The sequence below is a fragment of the Mirounga leonina genome, unplaced genomic scaffold, assembly GCF_011800145.1.
Source record: "Mirounga leonina isolate KUSES-001 unplaced genomic scaffold, KU_Mleo_1.0 Mir_170, whole genome shotgun sequence".
Taxonomy (NCBI): Eukaryota; Metazoa; Chordata; class Mammalia; order Carnivora; family Phocidae; genus Mirounga; species Mirounga leonina.
This window is the reverse complement of record NW_023270433.1, coordinates 7937569-7950073: the sequence shown is the minus strand read 5'-3', so window position 1 is coordinate 7950073 and position 12505 is coordinate 7937569. Positions and strand designations below refer to the sequence as shown.

Below are 12505 nucleotides of genomic sequence, written 5' to 3'. Positions count from 1 at the left end.
TGGTTTTCTGGTCACTGAGATCTAGAGAAGGATCCCCTGCTTCCGTGGCAGGCACCCATTCTCCGTGCTATGTGGCTCTGTCGTAAGGACTTAGGGGCAGGACGTGGGGATCACTCCATGGAGGCAGAGCACACAGGAGAGTGCCAAGGGCCTTTCGACTTCCTGCTTCCAGACGGCGCACCTCTGTTGGCCGCCTCACCTTCCTCGTGAAACTGGGCAGTGAAAGCACCCACACCCCTGGTTGTGGAAATTCAGTGCACATAGTATCCAGGGCTAGTGAGCCTTTCACAGGTATTATTTCTAAAATGTGAACAAGTGAGCTAAAGAGTTACGTTCCCTCTAAGAGACCGAGAAGTCCTCCATGAAGGGGTTTCTGAGCAGATTCTGTGTGCCCCCTGGCCCGGGCCCCGGGCACCTGCCGAGCAGCTGGTGATCTCTGTTGCAGAGCGCCATGCAGAAGGCCGCGTTTGAGGCTCTCCAGGTGAAGAAAGACCTGATGCACCGGCAGATCAGGAACCAGGTGAGGGCTGGGGGTGCGGCCCCACCGACCCCTTCCTGCGTGCCTTTCCAGACGGCAGAAGTGGTTCCTTCATGCGCCAGTTCAGCCATCCATTCCCCCCCAACTCCACGCCGCCCCTGCCACATAAATGGTTCCACTGTCTCCCCTGATGCCCGTGGGCAGCCTGGACGGCTTAGGCAGCCTCTGCATCCACCGTGCCCCAGGCAGGAAGCCCTCCCTGGGGGAAATGCGGTCAGTTCCACCCCAGTGACCACCTCCATCAGCTCAAACTGAGGAGCTGGGGCGGATGGGGTGGCCCACCAGGGCAGGCAGGGGAGGCCGCCTCGCCTGGAGGGAGCTGTGCTCTGGTCTGGGCTCGGCTGCCGACCTGCAGGCTGGCCTCCGCCCGGTGGGCTATGTTGGGCCCCCCTGGGCTTTCTGGAGGGCTGGAGACGGAGCTTTCAGGCTGCGGGAATGCTCATCGCATACTATTCGGCACACTTTGAATTTTACATTTTTGCATGTTTTTTTCTTTGTATTCTTTTCTCTTTTTTTGGCCAAAACCAACTTACCTTTTTATTTCCCTCTTTAATTTCAATCCCACCTTGCCGGACATGAAGCTCATTCCTCTGACCGGGGGTTGGTGGGGCCATAGGAACTTAGGGGTGAGGGCCATAGGGTCACAGGCTCGGGGTGGAGAAGTCACTAACTGTGGGGTCTGACCCCCAGGCATCCTCCCTGTGGGTGGTTCTGACCCAGCTGGCCAGCTGTTCCCCTTCAGACCCAAGCAGGGAGAGCCCCGGGAAAGGGCTCCCTCACCAACCTGCTCTGTGTCCTTGAACAAGTTACTTAAGCTCTCTGAGCCCCCGTTTCCTCATCTGTAAAATGGAGGCAGTAATATCTCCTAATAACCAGGGGAGATTCGATGACAACATTATAGTTAGAGTACACAGCCCAAGCCTTGCACACAGAATGTTCTGGAAGCATCAGCTGCTACCATCGTTGCTCTTAGTCACTCCATTACCCTCTGCTCTCTGTGACGGCAGTTACAGGAAGTAAGACACTGCGGTGAGTGCGAGGCTCAGTGAGGACCTGTGTCTGTTCTGCACTCTGGCCTGAACCTTCAAGGCAGGCCTGTCTCCATTCCATAAGCCGTTAGCCTCTCTGGGATGGGCCCTCCAGGACAGGCCCGTCTGTGCCCCCCAAGCACTCGGGGCCCTGAAACAACTAATTCTTTTAAAGCCCTGCTGAGGGGGTTCCCAAGGCACCCAGGTCCCCTTCATTCCCGACCGCCCCCGAAAGGTTTCTTAGACCCCACTTGGCCTTCAGGGAGCAGCACAGACTTGAACCTTGGTTAATGTGAATTTAAAAAAACCCTGTTTCGTCTTCCGTTTAGATTAAGTTAATAGAAACTGAGTTATTGCAGCTGACTCAGCTGGAGGTAAAGAGGAAGTCCCTGGACACAGAGGCACTGCAGGTATGTAGGGCTCCTGGCCTGCCCCTCCTCCTTGCCTCCCTCCCCACAGCTGCTCCCCAGCAGGCAGGCAGGCTCCTCTGGGGCTGTGATGGGAGCACAGCCTGGGGGGGCGAGCCCAGCGCAGGCCAAGGTTAGGTTCGGGGCAGCCTATTGCTCAGCAGGAGGGTCAGAGGAAGTCGGGTTTCATTGCCAAGGCTCACCCAGGCCCATCTCCATCTCTGCATTTTCTTTGTTTTGAAGCAGGGTCACTGCTGAGCTCCCTGTCTCTTTAAACCATGCTTTTGGGGTGCTGGTTCAACTCACGGGCTGATCTCCTCTGGGGAAGGAGCTGTCTTGGTGTCCCAAGGATCTCTGGAGGAGAGGGCCCAGCTGTAACTGTGTCACTCCCTGCAGGCGGTTTCTCTGGGAGCTCCAGTCTGGGTGTCCTGCTTGTAGAGCATGGGGGCAGTAGGGACCAGCAGGTGGCGTTCTGGACTGCGTGTCTGGGACCTGGGCTTTGTCCTCTATAGTCGTACTGTGTGACCTGGGCAGGCACAGAAGAGGGCTGGACCTTGCCCTCTCCCGACCTCTGCCCAAATGTCCAAAAGCAGATGGATCAATGGTGTGTGAGGACCTGCGCCCCACATCCGGCTTCTGAGTAGAGCCTTCTGTCTGTCCCTGTGTTTGTGTCTGTTCTCAGGTCTGTCACAGATGTGCTGTGTGACCTAAGGCAGGTCACTTCCCCTCCTAGGCCTCCCATTTCTCCCCTTCGTAAAAGGAAATCATCTTCCAGGCCCAGCTTGTGTCCTAGGGCCATCACACTGGGGCAAGCTAGCCAATGCAAAGCCCTTTGTGAGCCTTGCCGCCTGTCTTCAGAGATGAGCTCTCAGAAAAGATGCAGCCACCGTGCTTGGCAGGTGCCCACGTCTCCTGCCCATCAGAGCTTGTGAGGCTCCCATTTTGAGGGCTTCCGTGGTTTCCAAGAGTAAGAAATGAGTGGAACACAGACACAAACGAGGACTTCGCCCAGTTTGCATGTGCCTCCATCTGGGTAGAACCTTCCAGACCCATGGGGGTTACACGCCAACCCTCCCTGCCTGTGCTTCCACCCACACGCTCTGTAGTCCCTGAGATTGCAGTCATGTACCTGTGGCTTGTCATTTCCTTTGTTTGCTATTTCTTACCATTCCATTGTCAGGAGTCACTAGATCCCACGCCTGGCCTGACCCCCGCAGGGAGAAGATGAGGGGATGCCCAGGCAGAGGGGCCCCTCGGCTCCATCCCCCAACCCTCTGTCTGGTTGAGTTGGGCCCACTGTGGGGTCCCGGCTGCCAGCTTGGAAATGAAGTTGGGGGGATCCTGTCACCCCATGGGGTACTCCTGGCTCCAGAGCTATGAGCTTCCAGCGGCACTAGGCATGGTCTTGTGTTGCAGGAGATGATCTCGGAGCAGCGCTGGGCCCTGAGCTCCCTGCTCCAGCAGCTGCTCAAGGAAAAGACGCGACGAGAGGAAGAGCTCCGGGAAATTCTGGTGCGCTCGGCTTCTGCATTCCGCATCGCACATGGGTTCGCTTTCCCTAAACACACTCGGCATTCTTAGAAGCGTTACTGTTATTCAAGTAATAGTTGCTCATCAAAGAAAAAGAGAACGAAGGAAAAGACTCACTTCTGAGAGTTACCTAAAGCTAACGCTTTGATGTGTTTTCTGACCACTATGATGCATATTTATAGCTGTGTATGTGTGTGCCTTATAAACGTAAGATGGTACACACCTCTTTAGAACCAGCTCATTTGCCTCTGTTCTTTTCATGCCCTAAAATGTTCTCCATACGTTTCCTGGCTGCATTTGGATGGGCCATCCTAGCCCATTGCTGAGCATTCAGACTACTTCCAGTTCTTTACTTTTCTAAGGAATGCTCTCTTTGTAGCGGAGTATCGAGAACGACCATGATGAGTATTTATTCAAGACCGATGCCCAGGAGAGGACTTTCTGTGTCCAGGGCAGGCTGTGTAATAAGCTTTTGGCAGGAGTTGCCCAGCTGTCCCCTGTACCCAAATGTGTTTGACTCTGGCACATTGTCATGGTGGCAGGTGGCGATCATTTCCTCTAGACCCCATGTGCATTGGAGCATTGGGGACAGAGGCCTAAGTCGCTCCTATGGTGTCGTTAATGCTCCAGACGTTCTCTGAGCTCCGTTGTGGACGGAGCCCTGCGCAGGGAAGACTGAGACCAGCTTCCACAGCCCCACACGAGCCCATGTGCGGGCCAGTCAGAAGCTGCCGGTTCCTCGTGATGCCTTACCGCCGTCGCCTGCGAACTGTATTAACACGCGGATGGCACGGTGGCATCTTGCAGCAGCCGCTGTGCCCTCTGGCCCTATGCTCCTGCCCTCAGGGGCCTCAGAGCACTCACCATCCAGGGGAGGAAGCCCCCCCTCAGCAGATCGTGACTGCTAGGGTCACGGGTGCCAGACAAGAGATGTGTCCACAGCCTGGGGAGGGCCGTGGGCAGCAGAGGGGAGCAGCTTGGCAAGGTCTGGGAGGGACGGCCAGACAGGCCCTAAGGCCTGGGTTGAAGCCTTGCTGCCCGCCTCTCCTTTGGCCCCCAGCGTGTGGCCGCAGTCCTGGCTGGGCCGCCTGGCTTGCTCAGAACACAGGTCCCCGGGCAACACAGGCCTGGGTCCAAGTCCTGGCCCTCTCCCCGGACAGCTCTTGTAACTGGGCAGGTTCCTAATCACTCTGAACCTCCCTTTGCTCACCCTGGAAGTCGGACCCCCTCACGGAGCTGTGCGAATTAAGGAAAATGGCACCTGGGTGCATAGTGGGTTCTGGCACACGGCACTCTGAAAACGTTAGCTGTTGCTGTTCATACCATTTTTGTCGTGGGACTGGCCCCAGCACCTAGAATCATGCACCTAGAATCATGTCTACCTGTTCATGGCAGAATGAAGGGATCCGTTTCAGTAGCATGTCTGTCGTTCTCCAGCTTTGTCAGAAGGGTGAAGCCCACTCCAGAGGCCCATATTGTCCTTAGAATCCTATTTCTCTCCCTGCCTGTCACCAGAGCTGAGCCCGAGGAGGGGCCCGCAGAGCCTGGTGGCAGGCGTCCGAAGCCCTGAGTCTGGCCTCAACCCCAGGTGTGCCCTGGCTGAGATTGTTCGCAGCAGGTAACTGGGGGTCGAGGCACTTCCTGCCTTTCCGGGCTCAGTAGTTTAAGTGGTGAGACTGTGGGGGCTGCGGAAGTTCTTTGTAGAATACTGAGCAACCTCCACCAGCCAAAAGCCTCGTTCACAATGGGCACTGTCCTTACAGTTTTTATTTACTGACCTAGAACTAACGATGCCTGCTTCATCCTTGGCAGACAGAGTTAGAAGCCAAAAGCGAAACCAAGCAGGAAAATTATTGGCTGATTCAGTATCAACGGCTTTTGAACCAGAAACCCCTGTCCTTGAAGTTGCAGGTAAGGACTGCTGGTCCCTACCCTTTCGGAGAGCCTCCCCCGCCTCGGGGATGCCTGGCTGCCTGATCTTTCCAGTTCTGTTCTGTTCATATTTCCAGTGACTAGTGTGCCGGGTCCTCTGCTAGGCCCCGGCGGGGACAGAAATAGCGTGGGTGCCTTCCTTCTGGTACGGGAAGGGGGAGAGCTATGTGGGGTGGGGAGCACAGGAACCCCCTGCAAACCCCCGCTGTGGGCGGGATGGATGTGGTCTCCCCTCCCCCCCACACACACTGGTTTTTTTATTTTGTTTTTTAATAAAAATGGAGTCCTTCTATATATACTATTTTGGCAAACTGTTTTTTACTCTTAATAATGATGGGCAATTCTCTAGCTGTATACATAATAAATCTCCTCATTGTTTCCAGACATAGTATTTAGTATCTGGATGAGCCCTCATTGATTTAAACAGCTCCTCTTGATGGGTACCTGATCGCTTAACCATTTTCAAGTTTACAGGTAGACTGGCAGTGAACTTCCTCGCGTCTTTATCTCTGCTCACGTATGCATTTTTGTAGGAAAAGTTCTGAGGAGACGTTTTATATATTCTGTTAAACGTGCTCAGAGCCTTTGTTCGCCGTTGTGAATAACGGGGGCCGTGTTGGCGGTGCGGTCAGCTTCTCCCGTGGGTCTGTCCCGCAGGAGGAAGGCCTGGAGCGCCAGCTGGCGGCCCTCCTGGTGGATCTGTCGGCGGAACACTACCTGCCTCTCTTCGCCCACCACCGCATCTCACTGGACACGCTGAGCCGCATGAGCCCTGCCGACCTGGCCAAGGTGGGAGGCGGCAGCCCCGGGGTGGGGGGTTGGAGCGCTGCACGAGGCCGCCGTCCCAGCCGCCAGGGGTCGGCTTGCGCTCCTGCCGCTGTGGGTGCGGTCTGCCATGAGCCCATGTTCCGGGGCCCCCGTGCTTCCAGACAGCCAGAACCCCCACCTCGTCGGCCCCTCAGCCCCTGGGTGTAGCCTGCACGCCGTCTGCCCAACCCTAGACTACTCCCCCCGCTCAGCTGGGACCTTGACGTTGTAGGCCCAGGACAAGTCCTCGGAGGCTGTCTGGCCTGGCCCGCCCCCGGCTTCACGGACCTCGGAATGGCAGCACTGCCTGAGCCTGCTGACGTTCTGGGTCGGAGCTGAGCTCCGCATTGCGTTAGTTCGTTTACGCTTCGAAAGAGCCGAATGAGGGCAGCTAAGGTCCGTAGCTGTTGGCCAGTGCCAGGCGCTGTCCTAAGGGCTTTCCCATGCTAGCCCCTGCAACGGCGCGGCCAGGCACGTAGCATCCTTGTCGTTTCTCAGTTGAGGAAGTGGAGACGCGGCAGGGTGGTAGCTTGCCCAGGGTCACACGGCACAGTCAGGCCCCGAGCATGGGTGGTCCAGTCCCAGAGGCCATGCTGTCTACTCCTCTGCCGTGTGGCCTGTCCTTGACCCAGAAACTGACAGGTCACACACAGGGGCTGTGTCACCCGCAGGTCTGTGGGACTCCAGCACTGCCAGTCCTCAGCAGCTCGGCCTCAGTGGGCACTCCCTGCCCCTTCCTGTGAACTCTGACAGTGGGTCCTGACTCCCCTGTTGTCAGGGGGCGGGGGGAGACGTGGGGTCTCACAGGTGATGCTTTCAGCGAGTCCCTGCCCCAGTGCAGGGTAGGCACGTGCTAAACTGTGACTCTTACCGGTGTTAGTTCCCTTTGGGGCCTCGGTTTCCCTCCCTGCCACCTGGTCAGCTCCACAGCTGTGGTGCTGCATTGCCTCCTGTTGACCTGGGGGCCCAGGCCTCCGAATTTCCAGGTGAAGGTGCCAGAAGCCAGGAAGGAGGCGGTCCTTGTGGCTCCCACCCAGCCCAGGCCGTAACTGACTTTGCTTGAACTGCCGTAGGTGGGCATCTCGGAAGCTGGCCTGCAGCACGAGATCCTGCGGAGGGTCCAGGAGCTGTTGGATGCGGCCAGGATCCAGCCAGGTACCAATACAGGGCATCTACTAAGCAGAGGCCCCAACCTCGCTTGTGGACTGTGCTCTGGGGGAAGGGGGTCACCTGTTTACATTTCAGGACGAGAACTAAGGGCCGGTCCTAGCCCCTATCGGTCCTTAAGGTTCCCTCCTAAAGGAACAGGATTTCCAAATGGAAAAAATAGGCCACAAAAATGGGCGGTGGGGGGGGAAGAAGGAGAAGTTTCCTTGTAGAAGTAGAAGGGCCCTCCTGGTGCCCTGTCCTATAACCTTCCCTAAACCTACCATACACTGGGAACCACACACCACGGACCCTTGAAATAGAGGGGGAAACCAGCCATGCCCAGTGCCTGACACCGTGCCTGGGGCGGGCCTGTGGTGGCTGTGGAAAGATGTTTGTGACGACGTGCAGAGGGGTAAAGGCGGGTCATAAAGGCAGTCCACCTGTGTGTGGAGGCCCGGGGAAGTCTAGGTGCTGTGGCTGACGCAGGAGCAGATGCGGGAGGCGGGGGCTCCCGTGTGCCGAGCACGACCTAGGCACCAGGTATTCGCCAGCCCCTGCGCATGCACCGTGTCGTGTCGCCCCTGTGTCAGCCCCGTGAGGCGGGTGCTACTGTCCTCGTTAGAGAGCGGAGGGAACAGAGAAGTTAATGTTCTCCTGTAACGTCACACAGCTGGCAGATGGCTGAACCACTGAGCTTAAGGCCTCCCTCGAGAAGAGACCGAGGGGTCTTGAGAAGGGAAGGGAGCCTGGAACAAGGATGGAAGGAGCGGGCCTGCCTGGGCTGCCGGGTTGGGCGAGCCCACGGCACTGCCGGTCTCAGGCAGGGGCCGTTCAAGGCAGAGACCAAAGGTGGGATTGCTGGACCAGATTGCAGGGATGAGGCAAGAGCTCTGTGGCCGGCATGGGGGAGATCCTGGGTCCCTAGGTGCCTGGGCCGTGTCATGATGTCCACAGGCTCCAGCTTTCCAGCCAATTTTATTCCAGGGGCATTGATCCGACCTAAAAAATGCATTAAACTAATAGTTCTTTAATATCAAGTAATGTATGAAATAGATCCCTTCTTCCCCTTCCAGATGTTTTCCAGTACTGACACCTTCCTGCTGTCAGACTGGAGGTCCGGATAAGTTTGGCATCAGGGCTTGGGGTCCCCCTCGTGGCAGACATAAGTGTCCTTCACTCTGAGCCCCTCAGATGATCGCTGCCTCCCACCGTCTCCAAAAAATCCCTACAGCTAGCAGGAGCCAGAAGGGACCAGCAGGTCCTTCCCCATTGAGGCTGCGTACAGCTTCTTCCTGATGCTGCCCAGCTGCAGGGAGGGCTGGGTGGGACCTCTCCTTGTCAGCTGCAGAGGGGGCAGGAGACCTTCAGTCCCTTTCCTGACATCCTCTTCCTGCTTCCAGAACTCACTTGGTGTCACATTAAATACAGAAGAGCCCCTTTACAGTGATGGTTTGGTGGCACCGTGGTACCTTCAGGGAGCCTAGTGTTGTAACAGCCTTTAAAAAAAAGATCTTAAGGTTTTTCCAATTATAAAAACTCGTAATTCAAACCACAGGATAGATGGGAAAATCTGAACCAAGATCAGGATGTGCATCTGGGATGGAGAGGACTCAGGGATGTTGGTGTATGTTGCATGATGAGAGAGACCGCTTCGTAAGGGCCGATTCTGCCCTGTGCTGCTCTGGGACCCCGGGGGGGTGCCTGCTCTCCTGGGAGCAGGGCGGCGAGGGGGCAGCCCTGGGGCCTTCTCATTCCTCTCCCTGCTCCCCGGAGGTCTCCTGGGAGACCTGGTGGGGAAGCTGTGAGCACAGCCCCCATCCCCCACAGAGCCCCTAACCAAGGGCTCCTGCCCCACGGCTCCACCACCAGGTGGCCCTGTGGTCTTGGGCAAGTGGCTGCTCTTCTTTGCAAGTGACAAGCCCTCCTTGCAGGGTCCCTGTGAAGGATCCAGGGAAGGGTCAGGGGTTAGAGGCCCCAATTAACCAGCACTGTGGCCTTCCCTGCCAGTGAGTCAGCACTCCTGTCTTACAGATGGGGGGGGTGAGGCTCAGAAAAGAGAAATAAGGGGGCCCTTACCCTCCTGTGGGATCCGAGGGCCCCACCTTAGCTCACTGTTCACTCGTGGCAGGCAGAGCCAGGGGACCCCCTGGGGGTTGGGATCCTGGGGGCATGACCCTGGCCCAGCCTGTCTGGTCCCCACAGAGCTGCTGAACCCACCCAAGGGTGAGGTCCTTGGGGCCCTGGAGGTGCCCACTGCCCCCGAGGAGCCGCCTGAGTCTGTGAGCCCGTCCGCTCCCCCGGCGGAGCTGGTGGTGCCGACCTCGGAATGTGTCGTATGCCTGGAACGGGAGGTAAGTCTGGGGCAGCGGCCCCACCCGCGGGCCCGGCCTGTGCCCGTCCTGAGCCTGTTCAGGCACGTGTGTTGTTTCTAGTGGTAGAAGTAGATTGTATTCGTTAGAAATTTGGGGAAATACAGGACAGCAAAAAATACAGGAAATTACCGTGATCCCATGACCCAAACATGAGCTAATTGCTAACATCATTTTCTGGGACTTTCTTTTTTTCAAAAGAGGTTTTTTCCCCTTACTTAATTAAGGAAAATTTCCCAAGTCATTAAATATCAACAACATAATTGTCTCTGAAGAGACTTTTCAAAAACCATCTTTTAAAATCTGTAACAAAATTAGGGGTGCCTGGGTGGCAGAGTCAATTAAGCATCTGACTCGGTTTGGGCTCAGGTCATGATCTCAGGGTCATGGGGTCAAACCCCGTGTCAGGCTCCGTGCTCAGCACAGAGTCTGCTTAAAACTCTCTCCCTCTGTCCCTCCTCCCCACACTCACTCACTCTCAAATAATCTTAAATATATATATATATAAAATCTATAACAAAATTAATGTTTATTGTAAAACTTAATATAGTGTTGAAAATAAAACCCCTCCCCTCCCTCCACCATGTGATCCGACTTAAAAGAAGCTACCGTGTTAGCAGTGTAATTACTCCAGGGTCTTTAGTCAGCCCAGGGAATGCCGTGATGCGGAGGGACGTGTTGGTTATAAATTTAACCAAAGCCCCTGCTTTGGGGCCCAGAGGTGGCTTCCAGGTTGTTACTACGAGCAGTGCTGTGCCAACAGCCTTGGGCGGAGTTGGGAGCGCATCCTTGATCACTCCCTTAGCGTAAGTCCTGAAAAGAGGAAACGCCGAAGCAAAGCACAGGCATGCTTACGTGGCTTTTGCTCCGTGACGTTGGAATCCTTTGTGGACCAAGGGGCTGGCCGGGGCACGAAAAGGCAGAAATCAGGACGGCCTACAGGTCCGACAGCAGGGCTGGTCAGACACGCTGTGGCCTCCTGGGCAGCTGTTGGGGCGCGGGGGGCGGCGCGGGGGGGTAGGGGGTCGGGAGCGACTTCTGTGCCGTTCGGACGGCGTGTGACAACTGTGGTCTCAGATCCTTGAGGTAAAGGACAGCGAGGGGTCGGGGGGCTCCGTTGCCCCGTCGCCGGGAACAGGCCAGGGCAGGACCCAGCCGCTCCCACGGTCTCTCCTCAGGCCCAGATGATCTTCCTCAACTGCGGCCACGTCTGCTGCTGCCACCAGTGCTGCCAGCCGCTGCGCACGTGCCCGCTGTGCCGTCAGGAGGTCACGCAGCGCCTCCGGCTCTACCACAGCAGCTGAGCCCCGGGCTCCAGACCGGCACAGCCCCCCCCGCCCCGGGGCCCTCTCTCATGGCCTGGGAGCTGCCCCCCGCCCCGTTCCTCTCCGAGCCCACCTGGGCGGGGGCGGGAGGGGGACCGGGTGCCCCTGGCCGTGCCGCCGCTCGTCCGACGGCTGTGGGGGACGCGAGGACTCCGAGGCGGAGGACGGCCTCGGGGGTTTGGAGAAGCAGCTGCGCCCCCGTCTAAGCACAGGACTGAGGGTCCTGGCCGCTGCCACTTCCCAGCAGTCTGACTGCGGCAGGTCACTGCCCTGCGGGAGCCTCGGCGTCCTCGTCAGGGTAACACGGACGGCGCTGTCCCCCTCAGTGGGGCGGTGGGAGTGCGGGAGGGCCCCGAGCGCGGAGCTGCTGCACGGAGGCCACCACGGGGCGCCACGGGCTGGCCTCACGTGGACTTGCCGGTGTGCCGAGTGCACGCCTTGTAGCGCAAGCCACGCTCGCCCCTCCCGACCTCCCCCTCTGGGCCCCCTGCTCTCCAGACCTGTACCTCCTAACAGTCCACCCCCCCATCCCCCCCCACAGCTCACAGGCAGGCAACGGGCTTTGCCCACCCGAAGCAGGAATGTCAATAAATCCACCTCCAGCCTGATCCTGAGTCCTTGCTGGGTGGAGCCCGGGGACAGGGGAGGGCTGGGGGAAGGGGGGGTGGTCCGGGGGGAGGGCTTCACCTCAATCAAAGGGAGGAAGAGGTGGGAGAGGCATTCTCCAAATCCGCCCTCATGACAGGTGGACAGACAGCTGGAGCAGGTCGTGCGGGGGGGCGGGGGCTGTGCGCTCCCTTACCGCTATCCCGGAGAAGGGCCCAGGGCCTGGGAGCTGGGACATGGCAGCGCTGGGGCTGGAGCCTGGAAGCCTCTGGACTCCTAAGCCCATGCAGTTGTGCTGGTGGTTCATTGCACAACGCTAACAGGAGCCATGCTCCCTTGCACTTGATCAGAGCTGCACGTTTATTGCGTATGTTCGGGCAGATGGTTTTGAACCAAGTGGAGCTTGCTTTGGGCTAGAGGTGGGTCTCTTTGGGGCCCCCGGGCTCTGCCTCCAGCTAACGCTGACCGTGGCCAGCCTTCCAGACTCCTTTCCCCGTCCATGCATTCAATAAGGGACCTGACGGGGCCCTGACGCAGCCAGTAGCCACCAGGGGGCACTGAGTGCTCACACCAGGTGCAATGCTGGATGCCGGGGCCTGGCCTTGGAGTGGCAGAGAGCCGTCTGCCTTGCACCTCAGTGTCCCTATCGGATTGGGAGCATCAACCCTGTAGGCTGAAATGGGATGGGATGAAGGCCCCTTGTAAGTCCTTTCCAAGCAAGAGCTGGGGCCTCTTCCCACAGTCTCACCCCCTACCCCTGACTCCCCAGGAGCTCTGCCGCCTCCCTCCCTCAGCCCCAAACCTGGGCTCAGCC

At 57.8% G+C, this 12505-nt stretch overlaps 1 protein-coding gene across 4 annotated transcripts in view; it reads left to right on the top strand.

Annotated features, from left to right (window-relative positions):
• The window catches only part of LRSAM1 (leucine rich repeat and sterile alpha motif containing 1), a 38217-nt gene extending 26528 nt beyond the window's left edge, over positions 1–11689 (top strand). For all 4 annotated transcript variants that reach the window (XM_035015763.1, XM_035015761.1, XM_035015762.1 and 1 more), the window contains 8 exons: positions 446–520; positions 1896–1976; positions 3390–3485; positions 5316–5414; positions 6093–6224; positions 7316–7397; positions 9594–9742; positions 10939–11689. In XM_035015763.1, the coding sequence (XP_034871654.1) occupies positions 446–520; positions 1896–1976; positions 3390–3485; positions 5316–5414; positions 6093–6224; positions 7316–7397; positions 9594–9742; positions 10939–11064 (840 nt within the window). In that variant the 3' untranslated portion in view covers positions 11065–11689. The remainder of the gene's footprint in view (positions 1–445; positions 521–1895; positions 1977–3389; positions 3486–5315; positions 5415–6092; positions 6225–7315; positions 7398–9593; positions 9743–10938) is intronic.
• The last annotated feature ends 816 nt before the right edge of the window (positions 11690–12505 follow it).